General features: G+C 34.8%; 2 protein-coding genes and 1 long non-coding RNA gene across 3 annotated transcripts in view; 2 read left to right on the top strand and 1 right to left on the bottom strand.

The window, feature by feature from the left end:
- The window catches only part of ORC4 (origin recognition complex subunit 4), an 89,102-nt gene extending 87,724 nt beyond the window's left edge, over positions 1–1,378 (bottom strand). Inside the window, 1 exon segment of the mRNA XM_017847624.1 lies at positions 1,228–1,378. The gene's annotated coding sequence lies outside the window, so the exon portion shown is untranslated.
- LOC108512379 (uncharacterized) lies at positions 733–6,929 on the top strand. The gene is made up of 4 exons (XM_017847622.1): positions 733–820; positions 963–1,344; positions 1,797–2,307; positions 5,606–6,929. The coding sequence occupies exons 1-4, from the start codon at positions 733–735 to the stop codon at positions 5,732–5,734; spliced, it is 1,110 nt and encodes a 369-aa protein (XP_017703111.1). The 3' UTR covers positions 5,735–6,929.
- A 5,266-nt stretch (positions 6,930–12,195) lies between these two features.
- LOC108512385 (uncharacterized) lies at positions 12,196–16,995 on the top strand. The gene is made up of 3 exons (XR_001880582.1): positions 12,196–12,299; positions 15,844–15,969; positions 16,323–16,995. It is a non-coding gene; the product is annotated as an uncharacterized LOC108512385 (long non-coding RNA).
- The last annotated feature ends 2,790 nt before the right edge of the window (positions 16,996–19,785 follow it).

Genomic DNA, 19,785 nt, shown 5'->3' on the forward strand with positions numbered 1-19,785 from the left:
CCCCCCCCCCTCCACCGTCTCTACTAAAAACACAAAAAAATTAGCCGGGTGTGGTGGCCCATGCCTGTAGTCTCAGCTACTCGGGAGGCTGAGGCAGGAGAATTGCTTGAATCCAGGAGACAGAAGTTGCAGTGAGCCCAGATCGCGCCACTGCACTCCAGCCTGGGAGACAGCAAGACTCTGTCTCCAAAAAAAAAAAAAAAAAAAAAAAAAAAAAAAAAAAAAAAAAAAAAAAAAAAAGAAAAAAAGAAAAAGAACCTACCCAACAGAATTAAATACCAACATAATAAATATGAAGGATTTTAGATTCTCGGTTTTTGAAAAACGTACAAAGATGATATTCCTTCAAAATACTTTTACAAAACAACTGAGACTGTAATGGTTTATACTGATTGTATGAAAACAATGTGAAAAAGAACCAGTACTATTTCACTATAAAAGCTTTACTAATGTAAATTTATAAATCCTTTCTTAAATATTTTAATTCTAATTTTATGATATAAATTCATTATTTTCATCAAAAACAGCTGGCATTTGGGAAACCAAAGGCTCAAAAACTAAGAATAGTAACCACAGAAGACGAAACAGTCGTTTTAAAACTCATCATCTACACTACAAGGGGAAACTTTGATCACGTCCTTTCTCTTCATCAATCGTAAAACTCAACATTAAGGACTACACAATTCCACATCCCTCTCCGAGAAAAAGCAAAGGCTTTGTGTTGTAGCAACAATGCAAGACACGGAGGGAAGCTCCACTCAAGACCTCCCTGCCTGCTCCTTCCCCAAAGCCACTCCAGAATACCAGGGAGGGTTAAGAGGTAAGGCATGAAGAGCGCAATATCCAATATAAGCAATGCGTCTGATGCATCTGTTCAAAATGCATACAGAGGACTTGTTTCTGTCCCTAGATAGAGGTCTCCGGTTCTGCAGTCATGAGAGTCAGCTGCTGAGACTTCACAGTTCCCTTCTCGGACCGTCACGCTCCTCACTTACCACCCCGATGCAGAGCTAGTCTCAGGACTCCCTGCACGTGTCAAGGATTCGTCGGCAGGCTCACGGAGGTGCCAAATGACAGAGCTCGCCTGGTCCTGGCCTTCCTGGCCTACACAAGCCTGCCCCCTTCCCAATTCCCAGTCTCCACAGCCTTCCATCCTCCCCCTTTCGATTCACCTTTCGCCACCGACGCCCCTGGCCTTCGTTTGCATCAAGTTTACCCCACCATTACCTCTCGCATAAAAGCCTGCCTTTACCAGGGCAAAGGGGGGAACCAACGCCTGCAGGAATTGCTTCACCAGATCGGCTGGACGCGTCCTCTGCTAGGCTTCACCTGCTGTTGGCGACGGTACACAACCACTCCCAGCATGCCCCGCGCACGCACCACCTCTCCCACCCCGCCCCGCTCCCGCCCAAACACGTGACCCCCTTTCGTCTCCGTCCACGCCCACTTCCGTTCCTCCACTTTCCCTTAGGAAGGAGGAGGGAGCTGGGGGTGTTAAAAGCGTAGCAACTTCCTCCTCTTCCCCGCCCCGCCCCTGTACCCCTGCTACAATGTCTTCCGGGTCGCGAGCGCCTCTGCGCCTTCTGGGAAAATAGCTCATTTCCTCCCCTCCCCCTCCTCCTGCCTTCAACCAACCAGCCACCCGTCAGAGAGGGACATGCGCAGTGAGTGCCTCCCGTCTCTTCTACCCGAACCCCCCTCCCCCCCAAGCAGAGAGACCCCAGCAGCAGCAGCAGCTGATGATGAAGAGAGAGGCAGTGGCAGAGGGGGGGCACCTTTTATTTCTATTTTTAAAGGGACAGGACACTAATTCTATCCCACTTCAACCTTGAATTGAGGGGGGTGGGGGGAAGGCGGCTGAGTTCCTTCCCCCACCCTCCAGCCCTGAGCCCTGAGAGGGAGATTGAGCCTGAGAGAGAGGAGGAGAAGGAGTTTCTTCTTCTTCGAAAACCCCATCCACGACTCCTACCCCCTCACCCCTCCAACTCGCCTCCCTCCCGAGCCCCCTCCACCCTCCTCCTCTTTGGCCGTGAGAGGAGGAGAGAAAGAAACCAAAAGCCTCTTAGCAACACAGACCCTTTGCTGCTGCTGCTGCTGCTGCTGCTGCTGCTGCTGCTGCTACTGCTGCTGCTGCTACTGCTGCTGCTTGGCCCTGGCTGGAGACATCTCACTACACCCAGGAGCAGCCACTTCCCCAGCTCTCCTCCTCCTCCTTCGCCTCCTCCTCCTCCACTCCCCCCCTTTATTACCCTTTGTGTCATCCTCCACAGCTCCAGGGAAGGCACTCAAAAGTGGGGGGCAGGAAAGGTAAGTGTGTCTGTGGGGGCTTCATTGCCTTCCTCTGGCTCTGACTTTCACTCCGGGGCAACAGTAACACCAAACCACATACGCAGTGGAGCTCCGGGGTGAGGAGGGGGTGGTGCTGGGGGGGGTGAAGGAGGGGTTGGAGTAGGGAGGGGTGTGTGAGGTGGGGTGCCCATCCTGTCAGGGGAGGAAGGGCACTTTTATTTTTATTTGCTGTTGTCAAAAGTGGTTTCTCTCCTCCAGCTAACATCTGATTGTGTCTTGCTCCAGTGGGGAGAATACAAAACAACCCCTCCTTCCTCCAATGAGGCGCCAGGGAAAGAGACAGAAAGAGGCACACTTTCTAGATGTCACTTAAAAAAAAATTCATTGGAGAGCTCTTTTTCCCCAGGAAAAGCTCCACTGCATTTGTTTCTGAGTGGGAAAATGTCGGGATCTGGATTGTATTGGAACTGCTTATCCATTTGTAGACTTGAGTGTTTTCCCCTTTTTGGTCCTGTATGAGATTTGGATATTGACTTTAGTGTTGGAAGACTTGATTGGTTTTTGCTTTAGGGGTTTCATTTTCCATTTTTTCGTTTTGTCTGACTTCCATGGAAAATTTCAAATTTTTTTTTGGTAGAGGCCTTTTGTTTGGTTTTGTCTTTTATTTTTTTTTTTTTTTTTTTGTTAAATGTCTGTTTCATATATCAGTATGTAAAGTCCAAAGCTCTAAAACGCTTAAAGTTTAAATGCCACTAGTATTGTCTGTTCCCACATGTGTTCCTGATACTTATTTTCCATATGATGAGAATATTAGCTATTTTATAATTAATCTGGGTATTTTTGTAATCTTTGTAACTTGTCTGACCAAGTAATCCCCATTGAAAACTTTATGTTGTTCTGGCTGCATGGAAGGCCAAACCTCTCCATCAATAGTTTGCTGGATTGGTACCACTTTCAGTTTTAGCTGAATTATTTATTTACTGTTGAAAATTGAGATGAGCTTTTCATCTCAATTTCTCTTGGGGTTCTGAACCAAATTGCTCACTATATGTAAAAGGACACAAATTTCTAAAATATGTTTTGATGAGTCAAAGCAATCATGAACTTATAGTTAGTATATTAATTTCAGTTAGCTATAAATTGAAAGGTAAATCCAGATTTAAGTTTATGGAATAACAGTATTGATAAAATCACTATTCATTTTCTATAATATGTTCTTAGTGCATAGCTTTAAAATCCAGTGCTGTATTTTATTTCACAAATGCTAGAAGGTATGTTTCTGATGTAGGCCTTTTACTAGGGCTTATATTGGAAATTGTTATTTTGTTTCATATGTACATTTCTTTATTCTTTCCTTGAAGATGGATGCACACATGCATATACACACACTCTGTCGCTCTCGCTCTCTCTCCCTCACACCCCTTTTTTTTTTTTTTTTGTAACTGCATTGGTATCTCTGATCCCATAATTTATGTCAGCAAAAAATATTCTTCTGTAAAGCAGCAATTTTGTGATCAGACTGGCAATATGAAAACAGCAATTTGATCAACTAGAAAGGATTGAAGAAATACAAATCTAGAAGTATATTTGGCATAAATATTATAAAGACACGATAATACTTCTAATTTTTTATTTGCTTGATGGTTAAAGCTAAAACATAATATACTCATATTTTAGTGACAGTAAAGCATTGCATATTTAGAAACTTGTTCTGTAAAATTTTAATTATCAACTGTGTGCAAAAGTAGACATTTACATACCGAAATAAAAAAGCTTTATAGCAGTAAACAATATGATCTTATTTCCCTTATGTTATAAATTTGAACAATTTTTTACCTTTCTCTGAGATGTAATTAGTGTGCTTAAGCAGAAATCTGTGTCAAGTTCAAGTTTTTCTCCCAACATCAATACTGCCATTCCAAGTCCTTGTAAGGTTTCTTGTTCTCACCTTAAAACCTCAGCAACCTTAAAGGTAAGAGAGAGACAGTAGAACTTACTGAAGAAATTAATTTTAAGTAAGCGAATTATGTAGGTAATTGGGGTGGTAGTTGCCCAGTAGGCAACTGAGTGAAAATTTAGTCTTGAGTTTAATGTCTTTCCTTATTTTGTTTCTTTTTTTTTAAAAAAACATTTTTTATCACATCCCTCACCCTCACCCCCATGATCCTTTTGGTTAGAAGATTCCAGACTTTATCTAAGTTGGATAATGATTTATGTTTAGAAAACCTTGTTAAGTATTAAAAACTGTTGATTCTTCAGGATTGTAATTGTTCAACTGGGTGATATCTTGGAGGTCACTATATCCAACTCTATATATTGCTGAAGTTCTGAGAACTCGAACTTGCCTGAGGTTCCAAGGCCTGTAAGTGGCAGAGCAGGGAGCAGAGAACTCAGGTCTCCTGATGCTCACTATGCTGCACCACCTCATTTCCTTTGTCAGAAATGAAACTATTATGTACAGTTCTGGGTATACCACTTGAGGGTTTCATATGGGGGCATATTATTGTACGAATATTAAGGTGAATAGCTTTAAAGCTATTATTTTGTCTACTTAAATTCAGTAATTTGTTAATTTTTTAAAGAAGTACTAATTGTACTTATTGTAGGTTATTACTATTTTGAAGATAATTTCAGCTTTCTCTAATACTTATTTTCCTCCTGCACTTACAATTAATCAGTAAATATACTTACTGTTGTATTAAGGACCCATACTTACAAGAATAAATGGAATGCATATTCTATTATAAATGCTTACTTGTGAGTCTTGCCCTATGTACTGCCTAAAAACAAACATTTTTATTTTGTTAACACATCCTTCTACTCTCAGCACAATATCTGGTACACAGTAGGTCCTATTGGTAGCTTGTCATAATCCGTGTTAGTTTTAGAGTTAGGCATATTTGAATTTCTTTACTTCCATATGTGGAATTCGTTTCCTCTCCTTTTCTTGTCCTCCCTTGCCACAATTTTCACTACCATGAACATTTTTTCTTTATCTCTACTGTGGCTCTCATTTTATCTAATTAACAGCCAAAGTAAATACTGTTAACTATATGGTACTCATAGTAACAAGACATATTCCCTTCTTATACAGGAAAAAATTTGGCAAAAGTGATTTATTATGAATAAGCAACAATGATCCAACACATTCCAGTTAAAATATGCTTGTAAAATTGTTCAGGATGCACTTAAATTTTGTTTCATTGACCGGCACAATAGGTTGTTGGAATGATTAGGCCGCTTTTACCAGCTCTATAAAACAAGTGCTACTTAGGTGACATGTTTCCCTGACTTTGTTTTTTTGGTCCTTACCCAGACAATTACCAACTTTCCAGTTTTCTATGGATATGAAGATATACTCCTAGTCATCAGTGGGACCCCCATGAAGTCAGCCAGAAAGCCTATATCCAACTTATGTACCTTTGCAAACTTGTCTGGATTTTGACTGTATGTGCAAAACAGATTGTATTTAGCGATTCATTAAACATCTTTTGATCATCTGCTGTCTGCCAGGCACTGTGCTAGGCATCTGAAAAACAAAGATGGTCCCTGCAGTTTAATGTGAAGAGCTATCTTAATTGTATTCCACAAGTGTATTGGTCATATCTTTGTTTTGGTGTTTCTACCTAAATAAATTTTATATTAACTAAACGGATACTGTTAGGTGGAAAAATGCATGTCTAAGAAGAATATTGCTGTTATTTTATTAAAATACAAATATATAAAGAAAAATTTTCCACTTAATACTGTATTCTAGGGATTTATATTCTGTAAATAGTTAACACATTTTAGACAATGAAAATAGTCTTATGTGGGTGCCTTTGCTGGATTTTTATTGCTAACCATAATTCTTTTAAGATGACCAACAATGTTCATTAAATTATCTCATTAAATTTTTCCAGAAAAAACACCCCAAACTCTCTAAACTTAAATCTTTTTTTCAAAAGTAACTTTTTTCTTTTTTACCTCATGTAACAGATTATCATTCATGATTCATTGGAAGACATTGTACATTTTCATTTTGAGTTTTCAGATATTTTCGACCATATTTTAGCAAATCTAGCAGCATGATTTAATTATTCTGCAGTAATTAGTGTGCACTATTTAGGAGTTTTGGAACTTTTAGTATGTAGTAGAAATATCATTGCAAAATCCTCATAAGAAACTTCCCAATTCTAGTTCTAAGTCAGTTGTAATTTTTACTCTTTATTATAAGTGGTATAGTTTCTATAGCTTTAGTAAAATGGATTAGAATTTTCTTTGTAGATGGTTGTTAAAGTATACCTTTTACAAAAGTATACCTTTTACAAAAGTGTTGATTAGCAGTTAAAAGAAGGTGGGGTGCCTCTGCTGGTGCAGTATCTTGTGAAGATAAATAGACTCCTGAGTGGTGAATTCTGATCTCTTTCACATTCATTCTTAAATTTCTGTTTTAGTAATAATCATAGTTACCATTTATTATAAGTACCCAGCACTGTGATAAATTCAATTCACATTACATTTATTACACTTTCTAATTCAAAACACAGTCACAGTAGAGTTTTTATCAATCTGTACACTGGTAAGTGATGGTAAATTATGGCCCCTGATAGCTTGACAGACTAATGGAAAATTTCTGAAAGTTTACAAGGATAGAAAAACAAAGAAAAAAAACCCAGTCTTTTATAAGGAATGTAAATATAGACTATTGTACAATTTAAAATATACATAATGTCAGTCTTTGTATGGCAAAAATGACATTTGGGAGCTGCTCATGGTGGCTCAACACTTGTAATGTAATCCCAGCTACTCGGAGGCTGAGGCGGGAGGATTATTTGAGCCCCGGATTTTGAGGCTGCAGTGAACTATGTTCACACCACTGCAATCCAACCTAGGCCACAGAGCGGGACCTTGTCTCTAAAAATAAAAAATAAGGTCAGGTGGAATAGCTCAAGCCTATAATTCCAACAATTGGGAGGTGAGGTAGGAGGATTTATCACTTGAGGCTAGTAGTTCAGGATAAGCCTGTGCAATATAGTGAGACCTGATCTCTACAAAATCAAAATAGTAGCTGAGCTTGGTGTGGTGCAGACTGTTGTCCCAGCTACTCAGGAGGCTGAGGTGAGAGGATCTATTGAACTCAGGTTGAGGCCGCAGTGAGCCATGATCATGCCACTGGACTCTATGCTGAGCAACAGAATGAGACCCTGTCTTTAAATAAATAAACAAACATAAAAATAAACAGTAAAACAAAGTTCAGTTCAATCCTTCTCTCTATTAAACTTCCTATAACTTGCATGGAGTTACATTTAATATTTTCTTATATGAAGTTAAAGGGTTGTAACAATTTCTGATCCAATGAATATTTACTATAAAATTTTTAATATAAATGTGTTGGTGGTGTAAAAGCCCGTAAAAAAATGGGAAGTTTGTATTGTCGTGTGCTTTGGTGTATGTATACACATTATCTTCTGGACTCTTATCATACATTTTCATAATTACTACATTACATATATAGGATTAAGTTTAATGTACTCTTTTTAGTACTAAAGTCAGAAATAGTATAAGAATGATCAACTTGTTGGGTTCTCTAGGTGCCTAAATTATTTCATATTTGTACTTAAAAAAACTACTGAATTAAAATACTTTATGATACAGCTCTCTTTGGACAGTTGAGTTTTACGTCCTTTACTTTTAAGAGAAAAAAACAATTAAATTTTTTTTCCTGCTTTTATTACTTAAGTAACTTTTGTGTCTCTAAGTAAATACATGTTCATATTATAAATTTATACAGTTTGAATATCCCTAATCCAGAATTCCAAAAGCCAAAATGCTTCAAAATCTGAAACTTTTTCAGCACTGACATGATGCTCAAAGAAAATGCTCAGTGAAGCATTTTGGATTTTGGATTTTGAGGTTAGGGATGTTCAACAGATATATAATGCAAATATTCCCAAATCTGTAAAAATCCAAAATTCTGAATACTTCTGGTCCACAAAACCTTTTGAATAAGGGATATCAGCTTGTATTGACTCTATCATCCTACAAATATTATGCCAGTACATAATGACCTGCAGAGTTTGGAAACATTTTTAAATGCTAAAGAAATATTCTTTATCATCTGTTACACATTAGAAAGAAACATTTATTGCAAATTTTTTTTGCTTATAAGAATAATCTGAATAATCAGTAGTGTGATCTTAAATAATTTCTTTAAACAACCCAAAGATAATTCAGTTAAAAGTAAATATTCTAACTCTTACACACTTAGAGTATTTCTGTTTGAAGTATTTCTATGTCATGTAAGATGTCAGAAGCTGGAATGACTCACTATAACTCACAGTAACTCTTCAAAGAGACAAAGTGAGATCCAGGCTTAACTTACATTAAGATATAACTTATTCAAAGTTGGATATGACAGATTTTGATTTGTGTCCTTACTTCAGTTGACCTATATAACCTTTTATTAGAGAATTTGTAGTTAAATTCAGTGTCATTGAGTAGATTATTAGAACACATTGTTTTAAAGGACTAATATGAGTTATGTAAATCAGTCACCAACCTTGAAATGTTGAAAAGTTTGTGTACACACATGCTTCACTGAATTCTTTTGCTAACCAATCAAGATTCTAGCAATGGGAGGAAAATTTTCTGTGTGGTGCTAATGTTAAAACTTTAAAATGTTAAAGTTCATGTGTAGCTTTTTTTTAAAAAAATGTAATGTCTGTATCTCAGAAGTTAGAAGTAATCCCAAAGTGTTTTTTAAGATTGACTGTGTGCTAAATTATATTTAGGGTTATCCTTGTATTCACAACTACTGTTTTTTATATGCCATGAGTCCAGAAGTATCTACTAATCTATTGGCCATCAACTAACTTAATACATACATTCTTAATATTATTAGGATCTAAAAATAATAATTTAGACTGTTATAAGTACATTTACTGATGTTGGGGGAGGGAAATATTCCACATTCAATAAAAGCAAATATTGATTTTAAATAGCTTTGTTACTTGGGATATACTGACCTAAAAAGAATTCGCTGTGTAAGATATAAAGGATTCTTATTTGAAAAGTTATAAAGTATCATTAATGAGTATTAAATAACATAAAAATATTTAGGAAATCAAATGCGTGCTCCTCTAATATTCAAGGCTTTTTTTTAGTGTTATTCCAAAATCATTTTCCTTCTATATTTGTCACACTGGGGTTTGTGCTGAAGGATTTCTTGGCCATTTTAGACAATGTAATCTAGTTAAAAGATTTGTTTATGCTTCCCATCTCTGTTCTGCTGATGGTATTAGAATGCAGGCCAGAGCCAGACATCTAACTGTTTATAACATTCAAACTTCAATTAAAGCTACAGTGTTCAGTTTACTATGTATCAGAAAGCTCTTACTAGCTACAAATATCACTAATAATGATGACAGTGATGTTGACTAGCCATAAACTTTCCTAAATCATACCACTCCTTAAAAATACTTTTTTAAAAATTTAGGTGTTAACCTTTAATTCTTTCATAGAAGTCTAAAATTAAGCTATTTTTTTTTACTAGAAGTAATACAGTCTTTTCCTTTAACACTTTTTATAATAAAACCTAACAGCATATATTATTGCATGTATTATTTAAATGGTCCACCTTAGTTGTTTTGAAATTAATAAATTTTATAGAAGGTGTTACTTTGCTATTCAGTTTATTCAAATTTTCTTCCCAGCTTGAAAAATATAGCAATATGTTGCCCACTAGAAAATAAACCTAACAGTCACAGTCAGGTGTTCTTATATGTATGAAAGGAGTCTAGTCCCACATAACACAGATTTTAATTTAACATTATATAGCTTTTCTGGGTTGCTGTTGTTACTGTTTTAAGTATTTTGGTAAATTGTTTTAGAAGGGTTTTTTGTTTTTAAAAATTATTAGGAATTATTTAAAACCATTTCTTCAACAGGTTCTGTTTTTGTGCAGTTTACCTGGGCCAGTCAGAAAAGGACTTGAATTTTATGTGTGTTTAATTTTTCTAATTAGTAGGCAAATTTGCTATATTACATTGGTTTATTTTTTTACAAAACCAAATTTTAGTTTTATTAATTTTAGACCTTGAATGACTAAATCTATACATTCTTTATGTATGTACATGTATTTTTTGTTGACATCCAAGTTTATAAGAGGTATAAGCAACAGATCATTTAGGAAAGATGAAAAATCTTATTAAATCGAATGAATTGCTGGTAAAATGCTTTTAATTAAGAAATACTACGATGGAGATATTAAAAGAAACTTTTAAGTGATATAAAAAGTTAGGGGTTGGGTATTGTGGCTCACGCCTGTAACCCCAGCATTTTGGGAGGCCGAGGTGGGTGGATTGCTTGAGGTCAGGAGTTCGCGATCAGCCTGACCAACATGGTAAAACCCCATCTCTATTAAAAATAAAAAAGTTAGCCAGGCGTCATGTCACATGCCTGTAATCCCAGCTACTCGGGAGGCTGAGGCAGAGGTTGCCTCCTGAGTGCAGAGATCATGCCACTGCACTTCAGCCTGGGTAACAGAGTAAGACTCTGTCTCAAAAGAAAAAAAAAAAGTTGGGAAATACTATCAAGTGTATCTGAAGATAAGAACGAAAAACAACCATGCAAAATTTAGATTTATAGTTTAAATCCATGGAAAGATCTCTAAGATAAGCTAGGTTGAAAAGCACATCACAAAATAATATACACACTATGATTTCATTTATGTAAAAAATGTACAGAATAAGTATGTAATGTTTACGAATGTATACATTTACATCCATATAATATGTATTTTATATTATCTATACCATAAAGACATACAGTATATGCCATATAAAAATACTTCAATACATTAAGAAAAGATCTGGAAGATAGGTATCAAATTACATGCTTTGTATATAGAAAGTATATATGTGGGATGTGGGAAGGTTGAAGAATTCTTCTTTTTATGTAATCTTTAGCATTACTTGGATTTATTTGTAGCAATAAGCTTATATTCATGTAATTATTTTGTGATGAGAAAATATACTTATGTATTAAATAAAAAATGACCCAGGAAAATTGCAGTTCTAGTCTAAATAGTCACATGAATATATCCCTAGAATATCTTGAAGAGAATGTAGTATTGGCTAACAGTCATCATTGCTTGATAGAGAATAAAGTCTGTCAGACTTATCTAATCTTATCTAACAGGGTGAAAAGCCTAGTCAGTTGAGGAAGGAACAATGGATATAATGTAGTTTTTAAATATTTTGCTTCTTACCGAAAAATGTACTTCTCACTGTCCTGGAAAAAATATAGACTGGGCTGCTGGTGATAAAGGATGTCAGTTATAAAGTGGTAGACAATTTCAATCTGAGATAAGATACAATATATGGGAATAAAATGAAGTTTATTATTTTAATCAGTAATCCAAATTATTATATGTTCACTCAAAATACAGATAGTATAATCATGTACTATTTTTGTAATGTTTTCTATAATCAGGTACTGGTTTGAATAGAGGACAAAAATAAAACAAAGTTTGAAGACTAAGTACTTTTTTTTAAGTGACTGAAACATGTACTTGAAAAACACTTTAAGAACCTTTGCAAAATAACATTAAACTGAGTGTGTAAATATGCCTTGTAAAAAAAAGCAATTAGAATTCTGTAGAGTTAATCACAGTGTGCTTTTGGGGAGGACCTGAGTTAATGAGGGTTTAGGTGGAGTTTAGATACTAGTTTGTCACAGAAGAGGGTAATTCAGGTAAAGACAAAGCTTCCAATGGGATGAGAGGATTAGGAAGCTTATTTTTACTAGTTTGAAAGCTGGGATTAAAATTCAGAGTAGCCTGGTAAATTAGGGAAATGCTTAGAAATAATATACAGTACCTTAACTTTTATGGTTCTAAAATTTTATTTCCCTGAATGTAGTTTTGAAAAGAAAGAAGCAGAGAAAGAAGGGGGAAAATCATTTGCACAAAAAATAAGGAAATGAATAGGTCTTCGCAGTTATGACTGGAAAGTCCATTTGAGTCTGAAGTAAGTGTTTTCTGAATATGAGTTGGAAATGAAAACACTGTAGTTAAGGCAGCAAACATGGAAGAATACTAACTGTGGTTCTTTTTTCTTTCATAAATAAAATTTTTACCCAGGTTGATCCCTAGGATCAATAGTAAATAGTACACAGTTACAACTATAAATCATATATAAAGGCTAAAAGTAACAAAGGATACAGCTTATGTTTTCTCCATTTTCTTTATAAGTTTTATTTGCATCTACTTTATTTCCAGGTACCCCATGATGTAAATTACCATCTAGTCTTCACCTACACCCAGAAATTGAACTTTTTTATTTCTTCCGAAAGTTTAAAGAGCTCTTTCTAATATGGCTCTGTATTTTTTTTAGCTGAAAAGTCATAGTGAATTTCTTTAAACGGTAGTTATTGTTGACTCAGTGTTTATCTCTTTTTCACAAAGGGTTTGCCAGAGTCTTTCTTTGACAAACATATGTTGTTACTATTATGTGCTCAGTGGGATAGTGAGCGAAAATAGACATAGGTCTTGATCTCCCGGAACTTATATCTAAAGATAGAAAAGGATATTAGTGAAATAATCATATGAATAAATGCAAAGTTGGAACTGTTTCAATTGCTGTAAAGAGGTACATAATATTTATTTATTTATTTATTTATTTTTTTTTTTTTTTGAGGCAGAGTCTCACTCTGTCACCGGGGCTGGATGCAGTTGGGGCGGATCTCCAGCTCACTGCAAGCTCCGCCTCCGGGTTTACGCCATTCTCCTGCCTCAGCCTCCCGAGTACCTGGGACTAACAGGCGCCCGCCACTGTCGCCCGGCTAGTTTTTTTGTGTATTTTTTAAGGTAGAGACGGGGGTTCACACCAGTGTTATGCCCAGGAGTGCTCGGTCTCTCCTGACTCCGTGATCCGCCCGTCTCGGCCTCCCAAAGTGCTGGGATTACAGGCTTGAGCCACCGCGCCCGGCCTACATAATATTTAATATGAGGGCTTTTAGAAGGAGAATTTACTCAGTGGGATCAAGAGGAATTTTTTTTTTTTTGGAGGAAGTGTTTATTTAGCTGAGATCTCAAGTAAGTTAATTTGATCAAGATGAAGAAAAGAGTTTTCTGGGAAGAAGGAATAGCATATACAGGGGTTCTAAGGTGGGAGGGAGCATAGTAACAAATATTAAACAAAGGTCAGTGTGGCAGAATTCTAGAGCAAGAGGTTGCATGGTAAGTGATGATGCTAGGGAGTTAGATAGGAGCCAAACCGCAGAACTTTGTGTAGGCCAAGCTTTTCTTTATCCTTAGGGTTAATATTTAAACTTAGGCTAATGTTCCTTAGGTTTAACAAGAAAAACCTACTATTAGTTATAAAAGGTTTGTATTATAGAAGTTCATTTTTATTTCAGTTTAAAACCAATAATGGTTTTTCCCATAGAATCATGGTTACAGTGACAGATCTCATAAGAAACCCTTTTAACAGAAATGACATTGGAAACCAGTCAACGTAGTGTCATAAATATAACCAGGTAGAAGTCAGAAAAGAAAAGGAAGGAGATTAAAAATTATGTCTATATGTATTCAAAAGAGAATGTCCTAGGTATGATTGACTAAGCTGTGAATAATGAAGAAAAAAGCCTTACTTCAAGTGCATTAGACTGATGCAAGAGATCCTAACAAATGATGGTGAGGGACACATTCAGCTGGACAGCTTAGAGGATCGTCAGCTGGCACTTCCATATAGAACAGTGTGATAATGTTGAGCAAACCAAGGTAGAAGTAGAGTAGAAGTATCACATTCATAATTTGTTCTGAATCTAGCACATATTTGTGTCAGTTGTTAGAATATAAACATTTAAAAAATTATATACTGGTAAGAAATGCAGAGCTACCAAATGTCAGCAATACAGATGCCAACTTTATTTTGATTATGTTTAGAGCGATTTCATACTGTTAGAAGTGATTATAAATTGCTCAGTTGTACTAAGTATTTTAGGCCATAATGTTAGCTTTGAATATCTTAGTGTGTATCACTTGGAGTGATACTTTAAAGAGGAAGTTGAAGAAATTTAATTTTTTAATTCTTATTTTTCTTTTAACTTATAACATTGTCAATAAATTATCTTCATTTCATGTTGATCTTAAGTTTTAAGCCTCTTTGGACACCAGTTTCTGTCTGTGTTAAGTAATTAACAATCTATGTAATAACTGAAGATTCAAGAAATGTCCAAAATATTAAGAGCATTATAAAAAAATAATTGGTTAAGCCACTTGTATTAAGAAAATGTCACAAAGATGTAATAAATTGTAAGAGAAAAGGAAGATATGTACAAGTCTTCTTTAAATAAACAGCGTATCACGTAACAGTTGGTTGATGAATTCTGCCAATGCATGAAGTTGAAAATTGATGAATGTACTTCATCAGGTGATCCTGAACTTAATTTTCTCACATTCTCAGGTACAGCAGACCATACTTTTGTAGCAGATTGGCATCTAAAAATAAGAACTATAGAATTTGCAGCTTGTTTATTTGTTTACTTATTTTTAAAACATTCTAATTGAGACAATACCAGCATTGATTCATTTTCCGTGCAATAGCTAGCAGACTAATTTTAATTAATAGACCAACAATGTTTGGAAAGCTTATTAGAATGTTTGACAGCCTGGGCACCATGGTAAAACCTCATCTCTGCAAAAAATGCAAAAAATTAGCCAGGCATGGGGCAAGCGCCTGTAGTCCCAGGTCCTTAGGAGGCCGAGGTAGGAGGATCACTTAAGCCTGCGAGGTCAAGGCTGCAGGGAGCCGTGATCATGCCACTGCACTCCAGCCTGGGTGACACAGTAAGACCCTGTCTCAAAACAAAAGAATGCTTGAAAAGACAGTTTACTAAATTTAGCTAATAATTCTAAGAGGTCAGTGTACCTCTTAAATAGAAATGAAGTTTCACTTGTGCCTTTTTTAGGGATTGATATGTTTCTTCTCTTTTACAGCTTTCTACTGTCATTTAGCAAAGTATATTCCAAGGTCCTCTAGTTCTGTGATAACTTAGTAGGTATGATTATCTTTGCACCTGAAAAAACCCAAAAGGCTGCTTTATCAAATAAGGTTTAAAAACCATGATTATGATTAGTGAATGTTGGATAAAGATTTTTACCACAGTATTTTTTCGAGGGGTCTTAATATGTAATTCTTCTGAACTTCTAATAATGGTCACTAACATTTGTTGAGTACTTAACTTTGCACCACTCATTGCACTAAACATTTTATAGACATTATCTTAATTCGTCATTGTAACAAACAAACATTCTGAGGAACATACTTAAGGAAGTGTTTCTTCATATTTCACTGCTTATAAACACTTATCCAAAAACTTACGTGTAGAATACAAAAGTGAGACGAACATCATTTTCTTTGGTTGCATCCTTAACGGCTTTGAGAAAGAAAGGTCATGAAAATTATTTTTAAAGTTAAGTGCTGAGCTTATCAATATGTTTTTACACTCTTCTAATTACCATTAGTCACAGATGACCAATGATAAACATTATACCCTTTTTATTAATAGGCGACAACCTGTAGAGCTTTCGGAGAACTTCCTGGGTTTGAACACTGGCTGCATAGACTGAATACTACAATATAGAACCTTTAATGAACTGTTAAGGTTCTGAACTTGAGTTTCTTCATCAGTAAAGTAAGAATGCATATCTCAGAGTTGTCATGACTCTGAATGATAGAGTATGAAGTCCTAGCATGTTGTGGACATTTACTAAATTTTTTTGTTTTCCTTCTCTCCTATTACTAATAGCATCTACTACCATAGTAGATGAAAAAAAATGAAAAAAAAAAAAAGATTAAGTTACCTTTATAAAGAACAAAATATCACAAAATGTAATAAATTGTAAGAGAGAAGATATGTACAAGTCTTCATTGAATAAACAGGGTGCACTATTAGTAGAAGGCAAAAATGAAAATAAAATATTACTATTAATAACTTTTAGAATCTTTATATTATGCATTAAGAATTTTTTCTTTTTTTCTTCTTAGAAATAAAATTATCTGTTAATCTTAAAGCTATTTTAAAGCTTTCTTGAACGCCTGCGTTTTTCTGAGGACCTGATATACTTCACTGTGGGTCTGTTCTGCACTTTGCCAACGAAGTGGACATCTGTAAATGTGAAAGCAGATGGTAGAGAAATTTGAATAAATGCTCCCCAACTTGGTTAATGTAAATATTCTACTCATAACTTATAGCATTGGTTTTCGTGATTGTTGCTAAGTGAACAAATATGTAAATATATTTTCTTTTCTTGTCTTTGTTTCCTCACATTAGGTAGGCAATATTGCAAAAACGTTAAGAACATGGAACCTAGAGCCAGACTCTGGATTCAAATCCCTGCTCCACCACTTAACTAGCTATGGGATATTCTGTGCCTCAGTCTGTTCATTAGTAAAATGGGCCTAGTCAGTTGTGTCCACCTCAGGGTTATTTAGTGATTTTAGATATAAACAATGCTTTAGATGTATACAGTGTTTTAAAAATGCCTGGTACATGCTAAGTGACACAAAAGTGTTAACTGTTACAGTGATTATCTGTGTTGTCTTTATATTAGTTGTACTACAGAAAATAGTGACTATTATGGTAAAGCTTTAACTTGGTAATATTTCATTTGGTACAATAAAACAAATTCTATTTATAGTTCTTTGAAAAGTATACCAGACTTTTATGTGTCTTTTTACATTTGCCAGATTCTTTACATTATTTTTTAACTTCTTCTTGAGGGAGATAGTGGGAAAAATATCTTTGTTGTTTCTCATAAAGAAACAGACATACAGAATGTTTAGGACCTTTTAAAGTACAGCAATAAGAAAGTCAGTGGAAAGACTAAAATTAGAACCCAACATATTCCATGTGCCAATGTGTTGAGCCAAGCTATCTGTTCTCCTTATTGAGAATTCAAACAACAAAACTATTAGCTGGCATTCTCCTTATTGAGAATTCAAACAGTAAAACCATTAGTTGGCAAAGTAAATGTAAAGATAGGTTATTCTGTTCTTTAAAAATTGTATTAACTTGTGTCTGCTTTAGATATATCCTCTTACCTAAGGTTGGTTCACTCAAAGATTACTTGAAAAGTTTGATTTAAATGGGTATAGACAATTAAAGTATTGGGCTAGTTATCCCTTAGGACTTTTAAGGGCTAAATATCTTTTATAGCCATCAACTGGCTTTTTCTCCATCTTTGATGAACTAGGTCAAAAACTGCTATTTCTCAAAGTCAGTACTCTAGTACTATATATGGGCTCAGTGTGCTCTTGTGAGCCATCCTAGAAACTTAACTGTCATTCTTAATGTTTCATTTCTATTATGTGATTCCAAGTTTCAGGAAATAAATTAGTGAGCAGTAAGGTTTTGAACAGCACTAGATTTATAAGGTGAACAGTATCTATATTTTAATTTACATATTAAAGAACATTTTAAATAGGTTTTTATTTTTTCTTATTTAAAATATTACAGTGTCTGTAATTCATAAGTTTAAGAAAGTGATGAACAGTTTGGTTGGGGGACCCAGAAATAATAAATACTGGCAATCAAAACATTCAGAAGCATTTTTTAAAGATAATTATGAATGGTGGCATAGATAACAAAAAGTGTCTAATTTCAAATTTATCATTTATGCTCATAATTGCTTAAGACGTAGGGTTTTTATGTAAAGGCAGAATGAATTTTTTCTTCCAAAATAACCACACTTAACATTTAGTGTACTACTCTAAAAATTGCAAATACTTAATGGAGATTTTCACATAAAGGCCACTTTTATTCTAGAAAACTAAACAAAGATAATTTGTTTGTTTCAAATAACCAAGTATAGACTGGATTCTGGTACACAATATCCCTGGTATTTTTCATATGAAATAATGCTTAAATGTTATAAACAAGTTCTACAAAATGTTCTAAAATCTTTTTTGGTATTTTCATATATTCATTCTGCATAGAATCAGGAAACTAATCATCACCCAGTAACCCAGTTTGAAAACTCATATTATTTTGTAAATCCTGATGTAATTAAACCACTTTAAATTTCTGCTAAAAAAAATCAAGTTATATTTAAATATGCTTTTTTAAAGTTATGCCTTGTGAAAATATTATTATCTTTAAATGAGACAGTTATAGACATCTTAGACAATTAAGGTTAACATCAACTGCTAAGAGACATCAAATCCTGATTCAAGAGAATAGTAATACTTTCATAAGCAGAAATTTTTCTCAAAGAGAAAACACATAGAATGTGCAATGTATTCACATTATAAATGCAGTTAGGAAAAATGTATTTACAGAAAGTCCTAGGACTTGAGAAGCAAGCTCAGGTTTTTCATAGTGATGTAGAGAGGCATAAACGTTCATTAATTCAGTTACTCATTCTAAAAATATTAAGTACTTGCTGTATGCCAGGTATTCACCTATGAATAAGACAGGCAAGGACTATGGATCTTATAGGCTTTCCATTGAAGACCAATACTAAGGAAATATTTATGAGTGATATACATTACAAAAGAACAAACAGTTCTTTCAGCTATTTAGAGAATGCAGATACAAGTTGAGTTGTAGGGCAAACATTTCTAGGTGATAATAACAGAAGCATGTAATTTTTCATTCTCTCAATGTTTTGGATAAGGAAAAAGAGACCCAGAAAAGGTCTTTTATCCAAGGTTATAGAACAACTGGTATATCTGGTACCTCGGTCCCCTGCCTCCTATTGCGTTAATATCTGCCATAAGAAATGAAGCAGGAATGTGAAAGAGAAGAAAGTCAGGCAGGATGCCTAGAAAGTTCAACCAGACACTGGATTTCAGTGTAGTCTGTATAACAGGAGGAATCACATTTCTAAAACTTTTTTTATGCTTATTTTAATTTTAGTGGAATTTCATTAAATTTCTTTTCAGTTTCTTTTAGCATTTATTAAATCTTTCAGGACTTTGCTAAGTTCCATACATCTACAAAATTTCTAAACAGGAGTCTTATGTCCCTGGAAGCTAACTGTGTTGGTACTATGGTTCCCAAGTCTCGTCTCTACAAAAACTTTTCAGGGTTATATCTTTTTTTTTTTTTTCTTGGTAAAGAAAGTTGTTTTCTTTAATTACCTTGAATTTAATAAGCTACAGTCTCATCATTGCTGACAAAAAAAAAACAGAAAAAACTTGAGGATTTGGGGAAATTAAGGACACTTTTTTTTTCCTGGGGTGGTTTTGAGGTAACACCAGTTTGAAATGCTGTTACTGTGAATTAATCATCACTGTATCTGATAATAAAAGAGTTTATAATAAGTCAGAAAGCGTATCCCATCAATCACATTTAAGGTTTTGACTAAACTAATGGATAAAGATTTGTAAGAAAGTTAGGTGATTTTATCTTACTGTCCATTGTATTTTTTTTAATTTGGTTTTTGATGTTACTGTTTAAATTATCCCAGGTTAACAAAGGGTTTGATTTTTGTTTCAAAAAAAATAT

The sequence above is a fragment of the Rhinopithecus bieti genome, unplaced genomic scaffold (genome assembly GCF_001698545.2).
Source record: "Rhinopithecus bieti isolate Rb0 unplaced genomic scaffold, ASM169854v2 scaffold_28529, whole genome shotgun sequence".
Classification (NCBI taxonomy): domain Eukaryota; kingdom Metazoa; phylum Chordata; class Mammalia; order Primates; family Cercopithecidae; genus Rhinopithecus; species Rhinopithecus bieti.